The 12,561-nt window shown below is 43.4% G+C and overlaps 1 protein-coding gene across 1 annotated transcript in view; it reads right to left on the reverse strand.

Annotated features, from left to right (window-relative positions):
- Window positions 1-3,400: 3,400 nt before the first annotated feature.
- PRKDC (protein kinase, DNA-activated, catalytic subunit) overlaps window positions 3,401-12,561 on the reverse strand; it is a 163,241-nt gene continuing 154,080 nt past the window's right edge. Inside the window, exons 79-86 of the mRNA XM_053558364.1 lie at window positions 12,114-12,334; window positions 11,535-11,627; window positions 9,178-9,258; window positions 8,897-8,968; window positions 8,623-8,824; window positions 7,882-8,070; window positions 6,834-6,973; window positions 3,401-4,993 (exon numbers count right to left, since the gene is read on the reverse strand). Coding sequence (XP_053414339.1) covers window positions 4,789-4,993; window positions 6,834-6,973; window positions 7,882-8,070; window positions 8,623-8,824; window positions 8,897-8,968; window positions 9,178-9,258; window positions 11,535-11,627; window positions 12,114-12,334 — 1,203 coding nt within the window. The 3' untranslated portion in view covers window positions 3,401-4,788. The remainder of the gene's footprint in view (window positions 4,994-6,833; window positions 6,974-7,881; window positions 8,071-8,622; window positions 8,825-8,896; window positions 8,969-9,177; window positions 9,259-11,534; window positions 11,628-12,113; window positions 12,335-12,561) is intronic.

A 12,561-nucleotide genomic window follows, 5' to 3' on the forward strand; every position in this document is an offset into this window, starting at 1 on the left:
GGGCTGTTCTTCACCCAAAAATGAGAAGGAAACCTGTCATTTCAGTAACATGGTTGGAACTGGAGGACAGTGTTACATGAAATAAGCCAGGCACAGATGACAAATACTGCATGTTTGCACTCCCGCGTGGGAGCTAAGAAAATGGGTCTAGAGTGGGGAGTGGGATGATGGTTGCCAGAGGCTGGGAAGGGTGGGGTACTGCTTACAGGGCACATACGTCAGGGAAGGAGTAAGACAGTGTTCAGGGGACAATCGGCTGACTATGGTCCTAAGCAACTTCATGTGTATGTCAAAATACTGTTTCCCCGAAAGTAAGACAGTGTCTTAAAATTTTAAGTTGTGCTCCCAAAGATGGGCTAGGTCTTATTTTCAGGGGACGTCTTATCTTGCCTGTAAGTAGGTCTTATTTTCGGAAGATGTCTTATTTTTGGGGAAACAGGGTAACTCAAGGAGTTGGGATTGGAATATTCCCAACACACAGAAATGGTAAACGTTTGAAGTGATGGATACCCCAATGACCCTGACTTGGTTGTCACACACGTAACAAAATATTACATGTGCTCCATAAATATGTACATTATCATCAAATAAAAATAAAGGCATGTGCAACTAGCAGGCACTAGGGGACAGGAAGGTGGATGGGGTGAGTAGCAGAGGAGCCAGCTGCTTGGAGGCAGCTGAGTGGAGTGAGCACTACCAAGGCTCCAAGGAACCTCTGCCAGCAGGGGGCACAGCTGCAGCCTGGCCAGGTAGCCTACAAAGGGCAGGAAGGTGTTCCCCACTTTTGGTGCTTTTTGTTTAAAGAAACTACTGTCCCATCATTGGCTCACCAGTAAAATAATTGAACAGATTTTAGTGACACATGTGACAAAGAATACAGCTTTTGCAAAAAGTTCAGAAAAGCCATTTTAAAAAGGTCTATTGGCAGGGCGCGGTGGCTCATATCTGTAGTCCCAGCATTCTGGGAGGCCAAGGCAGGTGGTTGCTTGAGTTCAGGAGCTGTGGATGAGACTGAGCAAGTGTGAGACCCCGTCTCTGCTAAACAATACTCAGAAAAAGTAGCCAGGTGTTGTGGCAGGAGCCTGTGGTCCCAGCTACTTGGGAGGCCGAGGCAAGAGGATCACTTGAGCCCAGGAGTTTGAGGTTGCTGTAAGCTGTGATGCCACAGCACTCTACCCAGGGTGACAAGAGTGAGAACTCCGTGTAAAAAAAAAAAAAATAAATAAATGCAGTAGAGGGAATGGAGCTCTGACAGAGTTTTGTGTGCTGCTAAAAAATACTCAGCCTGTGGCTCAGTGAGTAGGTCGCCGGCCCCATATGCCGAGGGTGGCGGGTTCAAACCCAGCCCCGGCCAAACTGCAACAAAAATAGCCGGGCGTTGTGGCGGGCGCCTGTAGTCCCAGCTGCTTGGGAGGCTGAGGCAAGAGAATCGCGTAAGCCCAGGAGTTGGAGGTTGCTGTGAGCTGTGTGACGCCACGGCACTCTACCGAGGGCAGTATAGTGAGACTCTGTCTCTACAAAAAAAAAAAAAAATACTCAGAAAAAGTAGCCAGGTGTTGTGGCAGGAGCCTGTGGTCCCAGCTACTTGGGAGGCCGAGGCACTATAATCTGTCACTATAATCACCAGAGTAACCACCAAGAAAAAAAAAATACACAGAAAGGAAAACAAGGGTGGGGGGACTTCCAGTAAATAGTATACTAGGAACTCAGGGAAAAGAGATGGAAGAAATAATGAAATGCCAGAAGTGCTTCCTAATCAGAAGTCACTTCACATGTATACGGTTTAACTCATCAATAAAGAGAGATTGGCAGAATAATTTAAAAAACATTTTCTAATTCTACACTATCTGCAACTGACTCGACTGATAGGTGCTGAGACATAGGGATCAGGACTAAGTCTTTGTCCAGTGGAGCTTATGGTCTGATGAAATACCAAAGTGAATATTCATAAACATATAATTGTTAAGTTTGAATCTGAACCATCCTGGATTATGCTGGAGTTGAAAAACACGTTTGTTTCAGATGCAACCTGTATATAATGTTAAAATCTGTTTATAATTATTAAATTCATGTATTTGCAAAACTTTAATAGCTATACTTAATATGATATATAAAAATTAGCATAAAGAATGCAGAATTAAGCCCAGTGGTAGGACATGGTGTACTTCAAATGTTAAGTTTTACGAAAGCTTTGCTGCCTCTCTGAGGCCTGTCTCCCCATTTCTGGTGCATGGAACTAAGAATGTGTGGGAGCCCCACTGCTGCACCTCCCTGAGGCACAGGTCTGGTTGGTCTGAGGCAAAGAAAGTGGCTCAATCTCTTCTACTTCTGGGAAAAACATTCTGCTTGTTTTTGAACTCTTAAATTTCTGAAAATGTATGTGCCTTCTACTTTTTAAAAAAAATAAAAAGCCTAATAATTTAATAACATGCTTAATGAAAGTACTCAATATAATTCCCATTTTCTCACAACCATAATTAGTAAGAGGTGTCTTCTTTTATTTCTCAGTTTCCAAACCAAATATCCTTAATTCAACAAGAATCAGACTGAAGTGTGGCCCAGTCTAGGGTCAGATGAGCGGGGCCTAAGTGTGTGTCGAGTATGAGCATCAGCCAGGCCTCTCAAATCCTGGGCACAGCGATGATTCCTTTTTATTTCTCTCATGAGCTGCGATGGGCCTTTTTTAGCAGCTTTGAGATTGAACCCATACACAGTGAACTTGGAATAACCAACTTACATTAATATGAAAAGTAGTCATTAAGAAATAGGTTTCCGGGCGGCGCCTGTGGCTCAGTCGGTAAGGCGCCGGCCCCATATACCGAGGGTGGCAGGTTCAAACCCGGCCCCGCCAACCTGCAACCAAAAAATAGCCGGGCGTTGTGGCGGGCGCCTGTAGTCCCAGCTACTCGGGAGGCTGAGGCAAGAGAATCGCTTAAGCCTAGGAGTTGGAGGTTGCTGTGAGCTGTGTGAGGCCATGGCACTCTACCGAGGGCCATAAAGTGAGACTCTGTCTCTACAAAAAAAAAAAAAAAAGAAATAGGTTTCCAATAATATAGTTTATGAAAATAACACAAATTATCAGGACTCAAGTGAAAGTTATAGCCAATTAGTTATAGAAAACATTATTTGAAAAAATTATAATTAACTCCAAAGCAGACTTATTTTGGTTGTTTTTATGCTATAGCAAAAATATTTACTAAATTGTATTTACTCCATTTTCACACAATTACTTTTCTTTAAAGATAAAATTTATTTGGTTCTCAGGCGGTGCCTGTGGCTCAAAGGAGTAGGGCGCCAGCCCCATCTGCCGGAGGTGGCAGATTCAAACCCAGCCCTGGCCAGAAACTGAAAAAAAAAAAAAAAAAAAAAAAAAAAAAAAATTTTTATTTGGTTCAATATAGTATTTCTTGAGATTATAAATGTTTATTTTCAATTCTGTAATATATTCTGATAAACTTGTATTTATCAGAATAAACTTGGCAATATATTTTTTAAGATGAATATTTTGCTCTTGAGCTATACCTTACTTTTAGCAAAAACTTTTATCATTAAATATCCTTTTTTGTCCTTGAGACAGAGTGTCACTTTGTCACCTTTGGTAGAGTGCTGTGGCATAGCATAGCAACCTCAGACTCCTGGGCTCAAGTGATTCTCTTGCCTTAGCTTCCCGTAGCTAGGACTACAGGCACCTGTCACAATGCTCGGCTAATTTTAGAGACAAGGTCTTTTATCTCAGGCTGGTCTCAAACTTGTGAGTTCAGGCGATTTGTCCACCTCGGCCTCCCAGAGTGCTGGGATTACAGATGTGAGCCACCACGCCTGGCCATCATTAAATATCCTTAAGATTATTTCCAAAAATCATGGAAGAATTTCCAAATTCAAGTGTTTGCAGAAAAAACAAAACAACAACAAAAAGCTAAAAGCTGATCTAAAGACAGTCCCAGAGCACAGAGGACCATGGGGAAGGGACCACTGCCGTGTCCCAAAATTTGACCTTGCACTTCCAAAGGGCACGCTTTTTTGTCCAAATGGGGAATTCATTTCAAATAGAATTTTCTTAGTACTGAAATACTTAGTGCTTCCCCACCACACGTGGGGTTTCTGGAGCTGTCCTGAGTCTGGGATGTAAAGCGGTGCTGGCACCTTTCAGTGCTCATCACAGCAGCAGAGTGAACACCAAGACCTGGGTTTCTGCCCCTAAACAAAGTGTTTCTCTTCTTCAAGGCAAGTTTATCACAAAACGTCAAAACCAGAGAATAAAAAGAAAGGGAAAAACCTAGAGAAATATCCTAAAATAGCAAATGTGGTCATGTCTTGGCAGAGAATGCTGTTTGACTCTAGCTCTCCCAGTTGCTCCTGTTCCTTCCATGCTGCTGAACATTTTTTCCTCGTGTCCACTACACCTTCGACTATAGGGTCACGAAACCCTGGTGATGAAGTCTGGTGGAGTTACTGCCGGTGAGGATGCTCTAAGGATTGCTTACACTTTCCCCTTTGGTTTACCTGACTTACAGCACTTGTGAAATGCTTGGGATGGTAATCATATGCTACATTCTTGGTTTAGAACTGGATGAGCCTGGATATGAGATTTTTTAACCTAACTTCATCTTTGATTCAACTTATATTCATTTACTCATCTTGATCTTCAAGTAAACTCTTGCTACAAAACTGTGTCACTAAATAGCTTTCTTCTCTTTAGCACTTCAGGAAAATCAGCTTCTTGATTGAAGCTGATGAGAGTTTAGGGAGCTTCTTTAAACAATTGATCATTTGCTGACTCCCAGAGACTCACATCCAGGGCTCCCATCCCTCCCAAGTCCTGCCAAGGATGTTGGGGTCTGTTGCCTGGTCAATCAGGCATTTCACTTGTATCTCCTCTGAAAGTCCACTCTCTGGTTCTTGAGCACGAATATTATGATCTTTGCTTCCTCGTGCAACGGCCACGTAATCCCTGAAGGCAGGTGCCTTCTCATGGCCCAGAAGTAACTCATCACTGGAAGAAAGAAGAAATAACCATGAAAACACGAACCACGCCTTACTTTTCCTCTGCTGCCTGAAATCTTTCCTAACATTTTCTGTAGCTCATAACCTTGCAGTTGAAGATTGGATGTGTGGGGAAGTTCAGGTTGTACAAGTTCCAGGTCGTATAGCTACCCCATGTTTCACTTTTTTTTTTTTTTTTGAGACGGTCTCACTTTGTCACCCTCAGTAGAACACTGTGGCATCATAGCTCACAGCAACCTCAAACTCCTGGGCTCAAGCGATACTCTTGTCTCAGCCTACCGTGTAGCTGGGACTACAGGCGTCTACCACAATGCCTGGCTATTTATTTTTATTTTTAGAGACAGGGTCTCCTCTGGCTCCAGACACCTGCCTCAATACCCAGCTATTTTTTTTAGAGACAAGGTCTTGCTCTGGCCTGCCACAAAACCCAGCTATTTTTTTTTTTTTTTTTAGAGATGGGGTCTTGCTCTGGCTCAGGTTGGTCTTGAACTCCTGATCTTAGGCAATCCATCTGCCTTGGCCTCTCAGCATGCTTGGATTACAGGCATGAGCCACCATGCACAGCCTCATGTTTTGCTTTTTGATAAACTACCAGACTTTCCCACAGCAGTGGCACCAGTTTCCACCACCCCCAGCAATCGTGTGACCCCAACCTCCCTACAATCCTCAGCACCTGCTCCACCCCACTTTTGATCATAGCCACCCTGGTGGTAGAAGTGCTCTCACTGGCATTTCCCTGATGACATCTGCCATGAGCATTTTCTCATGTGCTTCCCAACCATTTGTATATTTTCATTAGAGAAATGTCTGTTTAAGTCCTTTGACCATTTTTAAATTGGCTTATATGTCTTTTCAATATTGAGGTGTAACAGTTTTTTAATGTACTCTAGATACGAGTCCCTTTATCAGTTATGTGACTGGGTCATGAAAAAGTTTACCCATAAATGTAAGAGTGTTAGCTCTTAGATTAAGTTCTGTTGTTCTTTTTTTTTGAGACACAGTCTCACTATCTCATCCTTTGGCAGAGTGCCGTGGCATCACAGCTCACAGCAACCTCCAACTCTTGGGTTCAAGCAATTCTCTTGCTTCAGCCTCCCAAGTAGCTGCGACTACAGGCGCCCACCACAATGCCTGGCTATTTTTTGTTGCAGTTGTCATTGTTTAGCTGGCCTGGGCTAAGTTTGAGCCCACCTCCCTCAGTGTATGTGGCTGGTGCCATATCCACTGTGCTACGGGCGCTGAGCTGAGATTAAGTTCTTTAATCCATTTTGAGTTAAGTTTTACATATGGTGTGAAATAGTATCCAACTTCATTCTTTTGCCAGCACTCTTTGTTGGAAAAGATCATTGTCAAAAATAAGTTGACTATAGGTTACCATTTGCTATTTACTTAATTCTAAAATCTGACCTTTTCCCCCTTTCACTTAATCATCTTTATAAAGTTCTATTGGCTTTAGACCTCAACAAGAGAAATTTACAAGTTAACCTAAAGGCCAACCCAATTTTCATCTAAAAAGCCCAAAATAGGACAAAAGGAAATCTAAACTCTAAATCTCATGCGTATAGCAAAATTCTGGCAACTGTTCAAGAATACCCCTCCGTTCCTCAGGCTGGCTCTGCTGTTCCAGGTACAGACTAAGCCTGAGCCAGTGCAGTGTCTAGCTCCTGGGAAGCCGCCTCCCCTCACCATCCTATCTGCACAGCAAGGCCAGCATGCTGGCTCTGCAGGCTGCACAGACAGCGCCTGGCCCCTTGTGTACACACTGGCTCTTCAAGAAACAGCAGCACATTGGTGTCCTGTTTGCTTTTTGCAACAAATAACAATCTTACCAAGTAATAACGGCTGGATTGGCACCTGCTAACTTCCTTTTAGCGTAACGTATTTTCTGTCGGGGATACCAATTTTTTTCAGTTACATTTATTTCTTGAATCCACGATCCTCCTTTCTCTAGCATTTTTCGTTCAAAATTCTAAAAGAAAGCATGATTTTCTGTTTATTTTTATAGTATATACAATCACATTCAAACAGATTAAATCAAGTAACAATCTTAAAGTAAATGTCCACGGCCAGGAACAGCTTGATAGCTTCTCATGCAGCAGTGTTACAGTGTCAAAGACCTCGGGGAAGCTTTGGTGAGGCCCGACAGGTTGGTCCTTGTAGAGGAAGCAATGTGAGTCCTGAGTCCTTGGGGCTGTGCTGGGACAGCCTCTGTATTCTAGAAAGCACCATCTACCTGTATGATCAAGGAAGACCTCAAGTGAAAAAGTTTTTAAATTAAAAGTTGTATCAGAGAAATCAGATCTACTGTCATCAGTGGTCTGATTCCCTTTCCTGGTCAGAAATAAACTCAGTTTAATCTGAGTTTTCTCCAAATAAAGATTTATTTTAAGAAGAGACAGGTTCTCTCTCACTTTGGTGCCCAGGCTGGAGGGCAGTGGTGCGATCACAGCTCACTTTAAATTTGAATCCCTGGGCTGAGGTGATCCCCCTTCCTCAGCTTTCTGATTAGCTAGGACTATAGGTGTGCACCACCATGCCTGGATAATTTTTAATTTTTTTGTAAAGGGGGAAGGGTCTTAGTATATTGCCCAGGCTGGTCTCAAACTCCTGGCTTCTAGTAATCCTTCCATCTTGGCCTCCCAAAATGCTGTAGTTACAGGTGTGAGCCACTCCACCCAGCCCAAATAAAGATTTTGCTTCTTAACTGGTGTTCAGGCCAAACAATCCTAAATGTTAAGTTTAAGAAATGCTATAAAAACCGTGTAAATATTTTCATACACATGAGTTGATACACTTCTACCACTTTTACAAGAGACACTGGGTCAGTCCTTGGGATGTTATAGTGAAAGTGCAAAGTACGCGCAAAACAAAGCTCACTTTCCAGTCGAAGGAGGGGTCCTTTACAAACACATCCATGGTGTTGGTGAGCAGGCCAGGGTCGGCGCGGAAGGCCCGCAGGGCGTGCACCATGATACTGTACAGAAGTCCCGTCTCCTTCATTGGCGACATCAGAGTGATAAACTGACGAGTTAGACGAAAAGGCATCAACTCAGGGACTGGGAGAAACTAAGAGAGAAAAAAGCATGGAAAAAAGTACAAAATCAAAGTATTGACACAAATGCAGCATCCTCTCCTAGTGATTATTCATTCAGTTAAAAATATAAACTCTACTTTTCTGAAATTAGCTGCACAGATCTGAATTACTGTGCCTACGAGTAACCATCACATCAGCGTGCATCGTCCTGTCCATGCAAAGTCTTGTGTGTGGGGCCAGAGCCTGAGAGACTTAGTGGTGTGATTCAAACATCGAGAGGTTAATGTCAGAGAAAAGATCTGTATCACATTTCATGCAAGGCGTTTTGATCGCAGGGCTTCTTAAACCTCCTCAGAGCCCTGACTTACTTACAGGACAAGTTTACTCCTGGCTGTGATTATATAATTTATCTCCACCTATCTGAACAAGGCCAAAGTAGACTCTATCCCTATCTCTACAAGTGTCAGGTATAATGACCACAACAAAACTAACCTAATTGATACGCAGTTTCTGTATTTCTAGAGGTTGTCGGAAGACACAAGACAATCCCAGCTACCCAGACAACAAGAGAGAGGCCAGCACACCTGGGTAGCTGATCCAAACGCATGTCCAAAATCGATCCCAATCATGCCACCAGTCTCCATGGACACCATGAAGTTGTTCAGGTGTCGGTCTCCAATCCCGAGGACCCAGTGGCTGACACACATCAGAGCATGTGAGCTGGTGAAGTGGGAGCGGAGAGCCAGGAAGGCCTCGGGGCCTGTGCTCATCTGCATGAAGGCCCGCCTGGAAGAAAGATGCCGGCTGTGGTCTCTGAGGGGCCACCACACGGTGATGAGGCCAGACGCAAATACTTACTTCAGGAGACCCACTGGCACTTTGCTTTCTCTTTTTCTGAAAGATGTGACTGTTTCGGTACGATTTGCTCTCCTGTGATTTAATAATAGGAAACATCTCATTGGAATAGATTTCTTGTGACTTGAAATTTAAATTTTAAAACTCTATGTTTATACTGAAGCTCAACTATCAAATAACTAGATGTTGATCTTTCTGAGGCAAAACATTCTAAGGATCAAAAGTGAATATACAACTTTTAAGAATAAACTAGTTAATATAAGAGAAAAATTTTAAAAACTTACTTATACATGAGGCTGTAAGCTCCAACATCGCGTCTCCCTGACATTTTTGCCAGCCAGTCTTTATATTCACCTACTGGTACTCTGGGGTCAGTAACAAGTAGAAAAAGAGGATTTGCATTAGGAAGATATTTCGTGTTATATGACTTCAGAGGAAAAGTCACTGGAAAATGGTTTAAGTGCAGGAAGAAAATAATATGACCTTTGATTATATTTATGGTTAACACTGAATCCATGTTACTCTGGACCTAAAATTTCAATGTACCAATATTCACTCTTACTCCCACAGAAACTCAAGCTAATTCCTATGCAAAAATTCAAACAAAACAATCAGATACAATAAATTCCCTGCTTCATACGGGCAGAGAATAAGACGAGCTAAACATAAGCATGCATTAGCTGGGCACACAGTTCTGTAACTCTGACCTAGACAGAACCATAACAAGAGGCCAACAGCACCACAGGCGGCTGCTGAGAGCAGGGCGGTTGGGCCGCATCCTTACCACAGGCAAAAAGCCCACACAGTGATTGTGGAAGATGAGTTAGTCTGTTTTTGTCCTTACTTGCACCATTTCATATGTAGACACACAAAAAAACCATACTAAGTATAATGAGGTATTTTCATTATAACAGATGTTTAAACTTGAAAATCTGTTTACTAATGTTGCATAGGAAGAAGACAGTGTGATACATGTATGTATAGGCACTTTTGAGTTTTTGCCAAAAGCTTTCATAAATTTCCCCCCCAAAATTCTAAAGATAGAGAAATTTCAGAACATGGAATTAGTTCAGTTACATAAGGTGAATCTTTTCTGAGTTGCTCCTTAAATTCGTTACTCCATCATACATAATCAACATTTTCTTAGTTTAAACTAAGATGAAAATTCTTTGCTTTTTTTCTCTTTTTGAGATCAAGATTCTTAGGTTGTAAAAAGATAAAGATTCTTAGGTTGTGCTAAATTAGGAAAAAATTAGCAATGATTTTATGAGGGGGCTGGAAGTGCCTTGTTTTAAAAAGGTAGTCCTAGGGGGAGGGGGTTGGGGTGTTCTCACTGAAGGGGTTGGCAGCGGGGTGGCATACCTTTTGTGTGTTGGACATAACCACAAGACAAACTCTACCTAACAAAATCGAATATTTTGACCTGGTTGCTTATACCCTCACATTAACCTGAAATAAATTTAAGGCAGTCCTGCCAGGCATGACAACACCTGTAATCCTAGTACTCTCAGAAGCCGAGGTGGGTGGATTGCCTGAGCTCAGGAGTTCAAGACCAGCTTAAGCAAGAGAGAGACCCTGTCTCTGCTAAAAATAGAAAAACTAGCTGGGTGTTGTGGCAGGCGCCTATTGTCCTAGCTACGTGGAAGGCTAAGGCAGGAGATCGCTTGAGCTTAGGAGTTTGAGGTTGCTGGTCCTAAGTTACTTAGGCAACTCCACTTTCCAATTCTACCAATGCCTCTGTCCAACCCCATGCGTCTCACGGCACACCTGCTCAGAGCTCCCACTGTGCGTTAGACCCTCAGTGTCAGGGAAAGATCTGGAATTTATGATTCTAGGAAGTGGGGCTGATCAGTTTCTCTGTCTTCCAGGGAAAGCAGACACAGTTCTAGGCAAAGGCCTCAAACGTATAGAATTAAAAGTTGGTGAGCACTGCCCTATTTAGCTATTACCTGGGAATATGAGTTTGATAAGAATATCCTTAATTTCTTCAGAAATTGTTCCTGACAGATGAGAATGTTGCTCCTGTTGAAATACTTTTAGAGGATAAGGAAGAGAGACAGGCTTTGTGGCTATTTCTGACCATCTCCTTTTCCTCCATCCTGTAGCTCTCACCACAACCTGTCAACTAGACCTTCACAACTCAACCACACCTGTCCTTACTTTTCTTTTCAAAAACAAAAAATAATAAAAATACTTCTGATAAATAAATATATGTTCACTGGAGAAAACTTGGAAAATATAAAAAAGGATAAAGCAAAAACAAAAGCACCCATATCGAATTAATCATTAGCCTCAGCTGCCCCGAGTGCAGGCTGGGGGCGGAGGATGCGTTCTCAGCTCCTGGGCTCAGCCTCCTCATCTGCACAGAAGCAGTAACAGAACTTACCCTGCAGGCTGCTGTGAGAAGTGAGGGAGTTCAGAAGCAGGAAGAGCTGAGGACAGTGACTAGCACACAGAAAAGGTCCAATTAGATGTTAGCTGCTAATCTTATTTTTATTTAAGTCTTCTCCTTTTTCAAAGTTAATGTTTTTTTGTTGTTAATACTGCTGTTTTATACTCTGCACTGCATTAATTCATCCAGGCAAAGCAGATGAAAGGGCAGGCTGGGTGGCCGAGCTGAAGGAGGAGTGGCTCACGTTACCTCGAATGCGCTGCTCTCTCCTCTGGTGACATGCTATTCCAGAGAAGGTCCTTCAAGGTGATAGTGTTTTCAATCCATTCTATTAATCCTAATCTGAAAAGGAGGGAAAATGGTTACAAATAGACTTGGCACAGTGGCTCACTTGTGTGATTCCAGCACTCTGGGAGACGGGTAAATTGACTTCAGGAGTTCCAGACCAGCCAGCGAGAGCGAGACCCTGTCTCTAAAACTAGCCAGGCATTGTGGGGGGCACCTATAATCCCAGCTACTCAGGAGGCTGAGGCAAGAGAATCGCTTGAGCACAAGAGTTTGACGTTGCTGTGAGCTGTGACGCCGTGGCACTACCGAGGGCGACAAAGTGAGACCCTGTCTCGAAAAATAAATAAATAAATAAAGTTTACAAAGAAACCCAAACTGTTCTTTCCTTAGTAGAAAAAAGTCCTGTAGAATTGGAGCAGAAGGGATTTCTCACTTGCTCTCCACTCACTCCCCCTGTGGTGCGGGGTGCCCAGCAGCTCTGCTAACGCTCTCTCTGTGGGATCCACAGCTCTGCTTGTCAGGCCCCAGACCTGGACGCACCTGGAGGTCATGGGCACGACACGGTATGTCCTTAGCTGCATGTCCCTCTGACTGCAGGCAGCGTCGTGGGACAGGACGAGGTTCATGACCTGGAAGAGCTGCTGGATGCGCTGGTCCTGCCGCAGGTCCTCACCCCCCTTCACCAGGAAAGGGTATTCTCTCTCATCATGGCCTCGGATGACGATGCGCTTCGGTTTTCTGAGGGAGGCCATTACTTTTACCTTTGAAATCAACCATCAAGAGTGGAAAAGTTAAGGCTGGTTGTGTGCATGCCTCACAGAGAAACCTCTGAGGGACAGTCAGCGGAGAAGAACAGAACACCAGGCCAGCAGACTCCAGTGCCAGAGAGATGTCAGGCTGTCACCAAGCCAGCCCGACTGCTGCCCCGCAGCCATTTCACATTCCTGGTCATCAATAACTACTTACAAATGTGGATACCCTTAGCAGC

This window comes from Nycticebus coucang, chromosome 13 (genome assembly GCF_027406575.1).
Source record: "Nycticebus coucang isolate mNycCou1 chromosome 13, mNycCou1.pri, whole genome shotgun sequence".
Taxonomy (NCBI): Eukaryota; Metazoa; Chordata; class Mammalia; order Primates; family Lorisidae; genus Nycticebus; species Nycticebus coucang.